Source organism: Aotus nancymaae, unplaced genomic scaffold, assembly GCF_030222135.1.
Source record: "Aotus nancymaae isolate 86718 unplaced genomic scaffold, 86718_ANA_hifiasm-v0.15.2.pri h1tg000028l, whole genome shotgun sequence".
In the NCBI taxonomy this organism is placed as follows: Eukaryota; Metazoa; Chordata; class Mammalia; order Primates; family Aotidae; genus Aotus; species Aotus nancymaae.
In genome coordinates, this window is record NW_026988441.1 from 6,888,511 (window position 1) to 6,901,495 (window position 12,985).

The following is a 12,985-nucleotide window of genomic DNA, read 5'->3' on the forward strand; positions in this document are numbered from 1 at the left end:
CGCCCCAGCTACCAGTCTCTGCCTTCCTCCTGGGACAAGGGAGTGAGGAGCTGAAAATAAAAAGGAAGGAAGAAGTCAGGCTTGGTGGGGGGCAGGCAGAGGCGCAGAACCCGGTATGGAGACATCAGCTTCAGAGCTAGACTCCAGGGCTGGGGGTGGCTGCCCTCTGCCCGCTCCCTGCCTTGAGGCTCTGGAAACAGAAGACCTTTCCCTGACTTCAGGGTTCGCCATACTAAGACCCAATCTGTCGCTTTTATTGCCCCAGAAGGCCAGGCCTGAAAAACAAGGTCTCCACCCTGGAGCCAGGAGTCCCGCCCCCCAGCCCCTCCTCCCTCAGACCCGGCAGTCCCTTCTCCACGGGGACCCAGGAATTTGGGGCCCCTCTTCCAAGTCTGACTCTCCCCCAGTGTAAGCCATCCTCAGGGACCCAAGACTCGTGGATGTCACCCTTGGGCACCCAGTCCTTCCAACCCTCTGAAGAAACCAACATGCCTGCACCCCTTCCTTTACTGAGGGACCCTGGCCCCCATCACCTGTGGGTACCCCTCATCCAGAAGGGAAGCAGCATCTGTCCCCTCCTAGATGCAGGAGTCCAGACCACAGGCTGTTCCCCCCACACCATTCCCCTCCTGCTAGAGGGCTGGGCCTGGCACTTTTGTAAAGCTACCGTGCACATGGAGCAGGACACCTGGGGAGGGGATGGGGCCTGGACTCCTGGGTCTGAGGGAGGAGGGGCTGGGGGCCTGGACTCCTGAGTCTGAAGGAGGAGGGGCTGGGGATCTGGACTCCTGAGTCTGAAGGAGGAGGAGTTGGGGGTCCTGGACTCCTGGGTCTGAGGGAGGAGGAGTTGGGGGTCCTGGACTCCTGGGTCTGAGGTAGGAGGGTGTGAGGGTGGGAGAGGGGGTGTGTGTGGGCAGGGCAGAAATTCTGGAGCAAGGGGGAAGCCAGGGCCAGGGGTTCCCGAGGTAGTTTGGGTCAGAGTTTTGGCCTTGAGCCTCCTAGGTGTGGCTTTTGTTTCCTTCATCCTCAAGGTCTGGGAGAGCATGGTGAGGTGCACATTCTTGAAAAGAGAATTGGGGCCTAAATTTGTGAGTCGTAAAGGGAGAAAGAAACTGTAGATCTAGATTCTTAAGGTTAGGAAGTTTGAGCCATACATGGTGGGGATGGGACCCTAAGTTCCAAGGAACAGGGTCCTAGGAAAGAGGTGGGCTGGGGGCCTGGACTCCTGGGTCTGAGGGAGGAGGTGCTGGGGCTCTGGACTCCTGGGTCTGAGGGAGGAGAAGATGGGGGTCCTGGACTGCAGGTTCTGAGGGAGGAGGAGATGGGGGCCTGGACTGCTGGGTCTGAGGGAGGAGGTGCTGGGGCCCTGGATTGCAGGGTCTGAGGGAGGAGGGGCTGGGGGCCTGGACTGCAGGGTCTGAGGGAGGAGGGGCTGGGGGCCTGGACTGCAGGGTCTGAGGGAGGAGGGGCTGGGGGCCTGGACTCCTGGGTCTGAGGGAGGAGGGGCTGGAAAGGCTGGATTCCTAGGTCTGAGGGAGGAGGTTGGGGTCCTGGATTTTGGGTCTGAGGGAGGAGGGACTGGGGTCCTGTACTCCTGGGTCTGAGGCAGGAGGGACTGGGGCCTGGACTCTTGGGTCTTGGGGAGGAGGTGCTGGGGCCTGGATTCCTGGGTCTGAGGGAGGAGGGGCTGGGGCCTGGACTCCTGAGTCTGAGGGAGGAGGGGCTGGGGCCCTGGACTTCTGGGTCTGACGAACGGGCTGGACCTTGAGTCCTGGGTCTAGGGTAGGAAGTGGGTGGGATATCTTTCTTGTCTTCTGGGGGATTGGCCCCAAAGGACCTGCGAGGGGCAGAAGCTGGCAGCTGAGCCTCCGGGTCCTGCTCAGGCTCAGAAGGCAGCCTCTATATCCCTGCTGGGGCTGAGGGTGGTGTACCGGACTCCATACCTTCCAGAGACACAGACTGCCTGTGCGATCCGGTGCCGGATTTGGCACTTTCCGAACCATGCGACCATCCCAAGTTCCTAAGGGGTAGCCCCTAAGGGGTAGCGCCGCGACGACAAGGCAGGAGATGGGCGATAGGGGGCGCTGGGGATCCGGGCCCCGCCCTCGGGGGCGGAGCCTCCCCGGCCGGACTCCTCCCCCTCCCGCTCTCCTCCCTCTTCCCGGGTCCTGCTAGGCCGCCAGCTCCAGCCTCTTCTCCCCCCTCCCAGAGTCCCCTCCCCGGAGCGGAGCGCACCTAGGGTCCCTCTCCCGTCCCCCCAGCCCAGCCGCCCGGCCAGACCAGCAGCCTCGGGGGGCAATCCCCCGCCAGCCCGCCTCCCTCCCGCTCAGCCCTGCCAGGCCCCCCCAGCCATGAATCTCTTCCGATTCCTGGGAGACCTCTCCCACCTCCTCGCTATCATCTTGCTACTGCTCAAAATCTGGAAGTCCCGCTCGTGTGCAGGTGAGAGGCCCACCAGGGCTGGCGAAGGAGAGAGATTGCGGGTGGGGACTGGGGGGCGTCCCAGGACTCAGGAAGGGTTTGGGGGCACTGGGGCACAGGTTCCTCCCCCCACTGCTTGCTGGGGACCTCTCTTCCACGTTCTGGGTCGCCAGGGGATCAGCTTCCTCCCCCAGACTGGCGGGGGTGCATACAGTTTGATGTGGATGTCTTTAGGTCCCCAATTCAGCCATCCCCAGCCCCAATCCGGGCAGCCCGAGGGTTCAGGGACCGGGAACAGGGAACCATGGCAGGCAGGGAGGTGGCTGTGAGTTGGTGACGTGGACCGTGGCGGCCAGGAAGGGAACGGGAGGGAGGTGACCGGATCGGAGGGCTGAGGTCAGGGTAGGTTCTCCCTAGGCCCCACCTCGGGTCCAGACTTCAGGAGGACCCTGAGGGGGCAAGGGGTGGGCATGAGGCCTAGTCTGGGACGGAGCCTCGGGCTGGAGTAGCTTCGGAGGCCTGGGCTGCCCCCTGGCTGTGGGCCTTGGGAAAGAGCCCTGTTCAGGCGGGGCGGGCTGGGGAGGCCTCCGGGGACAGCTGCACTCCAGAGCTGCATCCAGGCTGGTCCCGGGCGCTGTGCCTGAGTTTATTGCCCATGCAGCCCATCTCCAGCCTCCTCTCTCCCTCGCTCTCTCTCTCTCTCTCTCTCTCTCTCTCTCTCTGGACCACAGGAATTTCAGGGAAGAGCCAGGTCCTGTTTGCTGTGGTGTTCACTGCCCGATATCTGGACCTCTTCACCAACTACATCTCACTCTACAACACCTGCATGAAGGTAGAGGCTCCACTCCACCTCTCTGGAAGCCCCTGAGGCAGAGGAGCCGGTTTGGGTCCCCGACTCCTAGGTCTGAGGGAGGAGGTGTTGGGGGCCTGGACTCCCAGGTCTGAGGGAGGAGGTGTTGGGGGTCTGGACTCCCGGGTCTGAGGGAGGAGGTGTTGGGGGCGTGGACTCCTGGGTCTGAGGGAGGAGGTGTTGGGGGCCTGGACTCCCGGGTCTGAGGGAGGAGGTGTTGGGGGCCTGGACTCCCAGGTCTGAGGGAGGAGGGGCTGGGGCCCTGGACTCCCGGGTCTGAGGGAGGAGGGGTTGGGGCCTGGACTCCCGGGTCTGAGGTAGGAGGTGTTGGGGGCCTGGACTCCTGGGTGTGAGCACTGGGGCACAGGCCCTAGCCTGTGAGTTGAGGCCCCTTCTCATCATCCCCTTCCTCAGGTGGTCTACATAGCCTGCTCCTTCACCACGGTCTGGATGATTTATAGCAAATTCAAAGCCACTTACGATGGGAACCATGACACATTCAGAGTGGAGTTCCTTGTTGTTCCCACGGCCATCCTGGCGTTCCTGGTCAATCATGACTTCACCCCTCTGGAGGTAGGTGCCTTGCTGTGACTCCTTATTTGGGGGGATGGCTGTGGCAGAGTAGCTATGACAGGAGACCCTCTCACAGGCCTCCCTTTGCAGAGGATGCCCAAACTGCCTCATTTTAGGACGCCTAAGTTCAGTGGATGGGCTCTGGGTCAGAGGAAATTAATGCAACAGCAGCAGGGCTTGTTGTATGTCAGTCGCTGCCCTAAGAATTTCCTGAACATTAACTCATCACTTTTCTCAACAGCCCCATTTTACAGATGAGGAAACTGAGGCTTAGGGATTCTTTTTTTTTTGGAGACAAAGTCTTATTCTGTCACCCAGGCTAGAGTGCAGTGGCACAATCTCAGCTCCCTGCAACCTCTGCCTCCCGGGTTCAAGCAATTCTCCTGCCTCAGCCTCCTGAGTAGCTGGAATTATAGGCGCATATTGCCATGCCTGGCTACTTTTTTTTGTACTTAAGTAGAGATGGGGTTTTACCATATTGGCCAGGCTGGTCTTGAACTCTTGTCTTCAGGTTATCCACCTGCCTCGGCCTCCCAAAGTGTTGGGATAGCAGGCAAGAGCCACCGCGCCCAGCCCCAAATCTACTAGTTTCTATTAGCATGATCCTGGGCATGTGACTTGACCTCTCTATACCTGGGTTTCCTCATTTGCAAAGTTGTGATCAGGTCATTGTGAGGATTTACTGAGATTTTGTAGCACTGCCTGGTGGCGAAACACACAAGGACTCTGGAATCGGAGTGTAAGGATTTGGAGCCTGCCTCTACCACGGAGCAGGTATGAGATTCTGGGCAAATCACCTAACTTCCCTGTGCCTCAATTTCCTTGTCTGTAAAATGGAGATAATCGGTTCCTATGTCATAGGGTTCAAATGAGAGGTTGGTATTAATAAAGCACAGTGGGCCAGGCACAGTGGCTCACACCAGTAATCCCAGCACTTTGGGAGGCCAAGTCTGGTAGATCACTTGAGGTCAAGAGTTCGAGACCTGCCTGGTCTACACAGTGAAACCCCATCTCTACTAAAAATGCAAAAAATTAGCTGGACGTCGTGGTGGGCGCCTGTAATCACTGTTGCTTGGGAAGCTGAGGCAGGAGAATTGCTTGAACCCAGGAGGCAGAAGTTGCAGTGAGCTAAGATTGTGCCACTGCACTCTAGTCTGGGTAACATGAGTGAGACTCTGTCTCAAAAAATAAAAAGCACAGTGTCTGGCATGAGGTAGGAAGTGCTATGTCAGTGTTCAATGACTGAATGTTTAGTCCCATCTCTGATACTTTTTCTTCTTTCTTTTTTTTTTTTTGAAATGGAGTCTCACTCTGTCCCCAGGCTGGAGTGCAGTGGTGTGATCTTGGCTCACGGCAACCTCTGCCTCCCAGGTTCAAGCAGTTCTCCTGCCTCAACCTTCTAAGTAGCTGGGAATATAGGCTCTTGCCACCACACCCAGCTAATTTTTATATTTTTTTTTTTTTTTTTTTTTTTTTTGAGACGGAGTTTCGCTCTTGATACTCAGGCTGGAGCGCAATGGCGCGATCTCGGCTCACCGCAATCTCCGCCTCCTGGGTTCAGGCAATTCTCCTGCCTCAGCCTCCTGAGTAGCTGGGATTACAGGCACGCGCCACCGTGCCCAGCTAATTTTTTGTATTAGTAGAGACGGGGTTTCACCATGTTGACCAAGATGGTCTCGATCTCTTGACCTCGTGATCCACCCGCCTCGGCCTCCCAAAGTGCTGGGATTACAGGCTTGAGCCACCGCGCCCGGCCAATTTTTATATTTTTAGTAGAGATGAGATTTCGCCGTGTTAGCCAGGATGGTGTCGATCTCCTGACCTCGTGATCCACCTGCCTTGGCCTCCCAAAGTGCTGGGATTACAGGCCTGAGCCACCGCACCCATTTGTTTTTTTTTTGGTGTTGCTGTGTTGCCCAGGCTGGAGTGCAGTGGCATGATCTCAGCTCACTACAACCTCCGCCTACCGGGTTCAAGCAATTCTCATGCCTCAGCCTCTTAAGTAGCTGGGATTACAGGCATGAGCCACCATGCCCAGCTAATTTTTGTGTGTGTGTGTGTTTTTAGGAGAGACATCGTTTTCCATGTTGACCAGGCTGGTCTTAAACTCCTGGCCTCAAGTGATCCGCCCACTTTGGCTTTCCAAAGTGCTGGGATTATAAGAGTGAGCTGCCGTGCCCTGAGTAAGGAAAATATTCTTTAAAAATTCAGATATCATAGAATAGATAAAAATGCAACAGACCAGCCCAGGGAAGGTGGCTCACGCCTGTAATCCCAGCACTTTGGGAGGCCAAGGTGGTCGGATCACCTGAGATTGGAAGTTCGAGACCAGCCTGGCCAACCCGTCTCTACTAAAAATACAAAATTAGCTGGCATGGTGGTGCATGCCTGTAATCCCAGCTACTCAGGCGGCTGAGGCAGGAGAATCGTTTGAACCTGGGAAGTGGAGGCCTGGGCAACAAGAATGAAACTCTGTCTCAAAAAAAAGCGACAGACCTTCCATCTCTCCCTAAGCTGTGGCTGTTCCCTAAGGGTAACCCCAGGGGTAAGAGTTGAGCGGGCATCAATTTAATGGGTATGTTTCCCAGCAGCCTCAACTAACCTGGCTTGCATAGAGCCTCCCTGGAGGATTCTGGATGATTCTGGGAGCAGATCCTAGACTCTGTCTGCATCAGTGGAAATCTGGACACGTTTCTTATCCCTTGGGCCTCAGTTTCCTCATCTGTATGATGGGGATGACAAGAGTACCTACCTCATGGGGCCAAGGCTTAGGCCAGTGCCTTGGGTGTCGTAAATGCTGGAAAAGCATGCGTTGTTATGAACACGTCCTGGTGCTCCCTACTTGCCTCCTGGAAACCAAGACAACCGAGCAGCCACCCCTGCCACCTGACTTTGCTCTCTGAGGGGAGGTTTCAGTGTGCCTGCAGCTCCAGGTGGAACTTTCAGGGAGCTGGGTACTGAAAAGGGGCTGGCAGATGTCTGCAGTCTCTTTTTCCTGTCCCATGATGTCCTGTCCTGACCATGAATGGTGGTCGTCACTGCTCCCCAAATGGTGGCCTGTGCTGAGCGCATGGGGACCCCTTTATAGATGCTCACTCCGATGTCCTCACTCACTCATTCATTCAGGAACTGTCCTTGGTGCCAGGGCCTCGGAGTGAACAAGAAAAGTGGGATCCCAACCCCCATGGAGCTCAGTTTCTGGTGTGAGTCACCAGGAAGGAGTTAAGGGGGTGATGTGACAGTCCTGGGGGAAGAATGGCCAGGGAGGGGCCCTCTCAGGAGGTGACCGACGAGCTGAGGCTGCAAGGATATGGAGGAGGCAAATGTGTGACATTGTAGGGGTGGAGCTTTTCCTGCTTTGGGAACAGCAAATGCAACTTGCCACAATAAACGGCATGTGGGCCTGGCATGGTGGCTCACGCCTGTAATCCTAGCACTTTGGGAGGCTGAGGGAGAGGACCCCCTGAGGTCAGGAGTCTGAGACCTGCCTGACCAATGATGTGAAACTCCGTCTCTATTAAAAATACAAAAATTAGCCAGGCAAGGTGTTACGTGCCTGTAATCCCAGCTACTCAGGAGGCTGAGGCAAGAGAATCACTTGAACTCAGGAGGCAGAGGTTGCAGTGAGCCAAGATCACACCATTGCACTCCAGCCTGGGTGACAGAGCAAGACTCCCTCTCAAAAAAAAAAAAGAAAGAAAGGAAAAAGAAGGGAAATTTCCAAGACAAGATCGCACCCCAGCCTTCCATTCAGAGAGGCACAATTACGAATGTTCATGAGCAGGGACTACGAATCCTTGGTTCAAATCATTGCTCTGCTGCTTGCTGGCTGCATGGCCTTGGGCGAGTGTCTTACCTTCTCTGGTGTGAGTTTCCGCGTCGGTAGAATAAGTGTGCTAAGCATAGGATCTCCTCGCTGGGCCATGGCGCTGATTAAATCAGAGATACCAGTAACAGGCAGAGCTGTGGCACGTGGTGGTGCCTGGATTGCCTTCCTTCTCTCTCCACCTTCGCTGCCCTGTAACTGCAATGTGTTCCTCTGCCTTCTCACCCGCCCTGTCCCCTCCCACCTCATCCTGTCCCCGGCCTCTCCGCAGATCCTCTGGACCTTCTCCATCTACCTGGAGTCGGTGGCCATCTTGCCGCAGCTGTTCATGGTGAGCAAGACTGGCGAGGCGGAGACCATCACCAGCCACTACTTGTTTGCGCTGGGCGTTTACCGCACACTCTATCTCTTCAACTGGATCTGGCGCTATCATTTCGAGGGCTTCTTCGACCTCATTGCCATCGTGGCAGGCCTGGTGCAGACAGTCCTCTACTGCGATTTCTTCTACCTCTATATCACCAAAGGTAGCCGGGATGTGGGGAGGGGCTGGAAGGGAGTCTCCTCTTCCCTCAGCTCCTGCTGTCCCTGGGGCCTGGGGTCTGGGGTCTGTCTCCTTACCTCTGTATTAGGCAAGGGAGGGAGGGTCTCTTCTCCTGGTTTCGGGGGTCGCAGGCACACCATCCTCTTAGGAATTCAGACCGTTAGCCTCTGCCTCCCTAAGGACTAAGGAGTTTCTGTCCTTAGCCCCTGTGTTGCTTTGAGTGGAGGCCAGGCAGGGCAGGGACTCAGGCCCACTGAGGTTCATTCATTTATTCAATGAACAAATGTATTGAGTACTTTCTGTGTCCCCAGCCAGGTGCTAGGCTCTGGGGATCCAGCAGTATGAGAAAAGATAGACAAAGGCCTCCTCTTCCTTTTTATTCTGGTGGGGGAGATGGTGAATGGACAAGTAAACAAAGAGAATTGGCCGAATGTGGTGGTTCAGGCCTGTAATCCCAGCACTTTGGAAGGCCAAGGCAGGTGGATCACTTGAGTCCAGGAGTTCCAGACCAGCCTGAGCAACACAGCAAGACCCTGTCACTATAAAAAATAAAAAAATTAGCCAGGCATGGTGGTGAATGCCTGTGGGAGGCTGAGGTGGGAGGATTGCTTGAGCCAAAGAGGTCAAGGCTGCAGGGAGCTGTGTGCCACTGCACTCCAGCCTGGGCACCAGAGTGAGAGCCTGTCTTAAGAAAGAGGCCAGGCGCGGTAGTTCATGCCTGTAATCCCAGCACTCTGGGAGGCTAAGGCAGGAGGATCAGAAGGTCAGGAGATAGAGACCATCCCGGCTGACACAGTGAAACCCTGTCTCTACTAAAAATACAAAAAATTAGCCGGGTGTGGTGGTGGGTGCCTGTAGTCCTGGCTACTTGGGAGGCTGAGGCAGGAGAATTACTTGAACCAGGGAGGCGGAGGTTGCGGTGAGCCGAGATCACGCCACTGGACTCCAGCCTGGGTGACAGAGCGAGACTCTGTCACTATTGCCGGTAGTGAGAAGGGGTAGGAACGAAATCAACCAGGAATGCATCTGTGAGTCCTGGGGGACCTCCCTCCCTGAGGATCTGCCCATCTAGCATGCAGGCCCTGCTCTGCCTGTGGGAGGCTGTCCCCTCCCTGTGGGGCCCCAGCACTGATGCCCTCCTTGTTTTTTCTCCTCACAGTCCTAAAGGGGAAGAAGTTGAGTTTGCCGGCGTAGCCCTGGTCCTTGCCATCTCTCTCCTCGGCAGCGGCGGGAGGCAGAGGAAGGCAGAGGACGATGAAGAGCTTTCCCATCCAGGGGTGACTTTTTTAAGAACCCACCTCTCGCGCTCCCCATCCCGCCTCCTGCCGGGTTTCAGGGGGACAGTGGAGGACCCAGGTCTTTGGGAGCTCAGGACTTGGGCTGTTTGTAGTTTTTTGCCTTTTAGAGAAGAAAAGAAAAAAAAATCTTTCCACTCTTTAGTTTTTGATTCTGATGACTCGTTTTTTCTTCTACTCTGTGGCCCCAATTTTTATAAACTGTTTTTGAGTGTCCCATGGGCCGGGGCAGGGTCCAAGATCTTTTCCCTTCCCCAGGCCCCTCGGCTCCCTCCCAGATCCCACCCCCAGCCCCACTGGTTGCCAAACACTAAATCTGCCGACACCCATCTGCCCCACCTCCTGCCATGGCCATGAACCACAGCTGCCCTTAAATTTCTAGGTTGGGGATAGGGAGAAAGGGAGGCCCAGGAAGGTCTCCCTTGATTTTTTTCATAGTAATATTTTCCCCCAGAGTTTGAGTTTTTTGGTCTTCTGGTTTTATGGCAAATTATCGGGGCTCAGGGCTCACATTTGGGAAGTGGGCTGGCCCGAGGGCCACCGTGGCTCTCACGCCGTGTTTTTGTACAGAACTGACGGTTGATTCTTTGTTCTCTTGAAATAAACAGAAGAAAATGAAACCTTTCTTTTGCTGCTCCTTGGCTCTCTTTCTCTGGTGTTTGTAGGGTCCTTGCCCCTGCCCCTTTTCTGCTTCCGATTTTGCCTCATTGACCATCTGCAGGCGACGAGGCCTGGGAGGAGGAGGAAGAAGAGAAACTGGGTACCCCAAGACTTTCAGCTGTGCAATTCCTCACGGTGCTGCTGGGGAAGAGATTTTGGAGAGAATCTCGAAGAGTCTTCTTACCTCGGCACAGAACTTGTCTGATGGTTCTCGAAACCCTCAAGGTTGCAGAGGATCTTCAAGAGCATCGGCCACGTGTGGTGGCTCACGCTATGGTCCCAGCACTTTGGGAGGCCAAGGCAGTTGGATCACCTGGGGTCAGGAGTTCCAGACTAGCCTGGCCAACACAGCAAAGCCCCATCTCTACTAAAAATACAAAAATTAGGCCAGGTGCGGTGGCTCACGCCTGTAATGCCAGCACTTTGGGAGGCTGAGGCAGGTGGATCACCAAGTCCGGAGTTTGAGAGCAGCCTGGCCAGTATGGTGAAACCCTGTCTCTACTAAAAATACACAAATTAGCTGGGCATGGTGGTGCTTGCCTGTAATCTCAGCTACTCAGGAGGCTGAGGCAGGAGAATCACTTGAACCAGGGAGGTGAAGGTTTCAGTGAGCCTAGATCATGCCACTGCACTCCAGTCTGGGCAACAAGAGTGAAACTCTGTATCAAAAAAAAAAAAAAAAAGGAATAGGTCTCCATCCTTTAAAAACCAGATTTTCACATTAAAGTCTAGAATCTAGATTTCTGGCTTCTCTTAAAAATAAATCCATCAGTCTAACAATGCCGGGTCCTCGTTTCTGGGTGGCAACAGATGGCTGGATCTGAATGGATGGGACGCAGCTCTTTTCACCACAGCCCCCAGGACTTGGCTGCAGGCTTGTTACCATTTATTATTGGGCTGACGCCGTGTGGTTATTTTTGTTTGTTTGTGGAGTTAAAAGGGAAGTGAAATATTTTCCTTGTCTCTCTCCAGATTGGCTTCACACCTGGCCTATTTTCTTCACTTATGTTACCTGCCTGGCTCTTGCAGGCTTTTGGATTTTTGACCCTTGACCAAGTCAAGCTTCCTAGATGTCCTCTAAGACCTTCCTAAACTCTGTGTAACCGCCTGCAGCTTCCCTGTAGGCTGGCTCTGGAAGCTTGAGGAGACCGGGAGCTGGCGTTTCCTGAGCACTTGATATGTGCCAGGCACTGTGTGTGACGCAGATGGACTGCTGCCACCCTCACGGTATCCCTACAGAGAGGGCACTTTGTGGACGAGGAAACAGGCTCAGAGGGGTGAGTGGCAAAGGTGGGCTTTGTACCTGGGCTTTGTGATGCCAGAGCTTGTGTGTTTAACCAACACTGGGTAGTTTTTCGGTTGTTTTTTTGTTTGTTTCTCTTTTTTTTTGAGACAGAGTCTCACTCTGTCATCAGGTTGGAGTGCAGTGGCGTGATCTCGGCTCACTCAACCTTTGTCTTCTGCCCCAGCCTCCCAAGTAGCTGGGACTACAGGTGTGCACCACCACGCCTGGCTAATTTTTGTGTTTTTAGTAGAGACGGGGTTTCACCATGTTAGCCAGGATGGTCTTGATCTCTTGACCTCGTGATCCGGCCGCCTCAGCCTCCCAAAGTGCTGGGATTACAGCTATGAGCCACCGCACCTGGCCTTGTTTCTTCCTCTTAAGCCAAGGGACCTTCTGCTTAGATTTGTGCCGAAAGCCCAATATGGAAAACACAGGCGCGGGGCCGCTCGCTTGCTGGGTCTGACTGGGGAAGGGGGTCGTATTGCTGCCTGCTCAGCCCAAGGCATCTCTCTCTCTTTTTTTTTTTTAGAGACAGGTCGTACTCTGCTGGGCAGGCTGGAATGTTGTGGTGCTATTTTCTCTCACTGCAACCTCTGCCACCTCAGTTAAAGTGATTCTCCTACCTCAGCCTCCAGAGTAGAGATCCTGTCTCTAAAAAAAAAAAAAAAAAACTGGTCCAATTTAGTTTTATAGCCAACGCAACTTGGGCCCAGAGATAGTAAGTGATACACCCAAACTTACCCACTGGGACACCTAGCGCCCAGAGTCCTCCCATTTCTGTGTCGGAACACTTCCTGTCCCACTGCGCTGCTGCTGTCTTCTCTCTATGCCCAGCGAGACCACAGTTACTTCTACACCTCCAGGTACAGGGCCAGCCATGCAGGAAGCCTCCAAAAAAGGACCAATGGACTCCAGCGTTGACTCCTAGGTCTCACACCCTTTCATCCGCTTTGTGAACTAGCGCTCTGCAGGCCACTATTGTCCCAGGCAGGTGTGTTTTGTTTGGCCTGCCCAACATTTGTGTTTATTTTGCTTTTGTTGCCCACCGATTTGACTTTTTTTTTTTTTTTTTTTTTTTTTTGAGATGGAGTCTTGCTCTATCGCCCAGGCTGGAGTGGAGTGGCGCAATCTCACTGCAACCTCCGCCTCCTGGGTTCAAGTGATTCTCCTGCCTCAGCTTCCGGATTAGCTGGGATTATAGGTGTACGCCATCATGTCTGGCTAATTTTTGTATTTTTAGTAGAGACTGGGTTTCACCATGTTGGTCAGGCTGGTCTCAAACTCCTGACCTCGTGATCTGCCCACTTTGGTCTCCCAAAATGCTGGGATTCCAGGTGTGAGCCACTGTGCCTGGCCTGATTTCATATTTTAAAAGCCCCCACAAAATGGATGTCCAAATTGTTGTAGAAAAACTGGAGTTTCTATAGCTACCCTGTCCGGTGGGGTAGCCAGTAGTTATGTGGGACTGTTGAGTCCCCGAAACCTGGCGAGTCCAAACTGAGGTGTGCTGTTGATGTAAATACACCATGGATTT

At 54.5% G+C, this 12,985-nt stretch overlaps 1 protein-coding gene across 1 annotated transcript; it reads left to right on the top strand.

Annotated features, from left to right (window-relative positions):
• Positions 1–2,157: 2,157 nt before the first annotated feature.
• On the top strand, positions 2,158–10,131 carry KDELR1 (KDEL endoplasmic reticulum protein retention receptor 1). Its single transcript, XM_012446652.2, has 5 exons — positions 2,158–2,442; positions 3,153–3,253; positions 3,686–3,844; positions 7,942–8,194; positions 9,371–10,131. The coding sequence occupies exons 1-5, from the start codon at positions 2,352–2,354 to the stop codon at positions 9,403–9,405; spliced, it is 639 nt and encodes a 212-aa protein (XP_012302075.1). The 5' UTR covers positions 2,158–2,351; the 3' UTR covers positions 9,406–10,131.
• Positions 10,132–12,985: the final 2,854 nt, after the last annotated feature.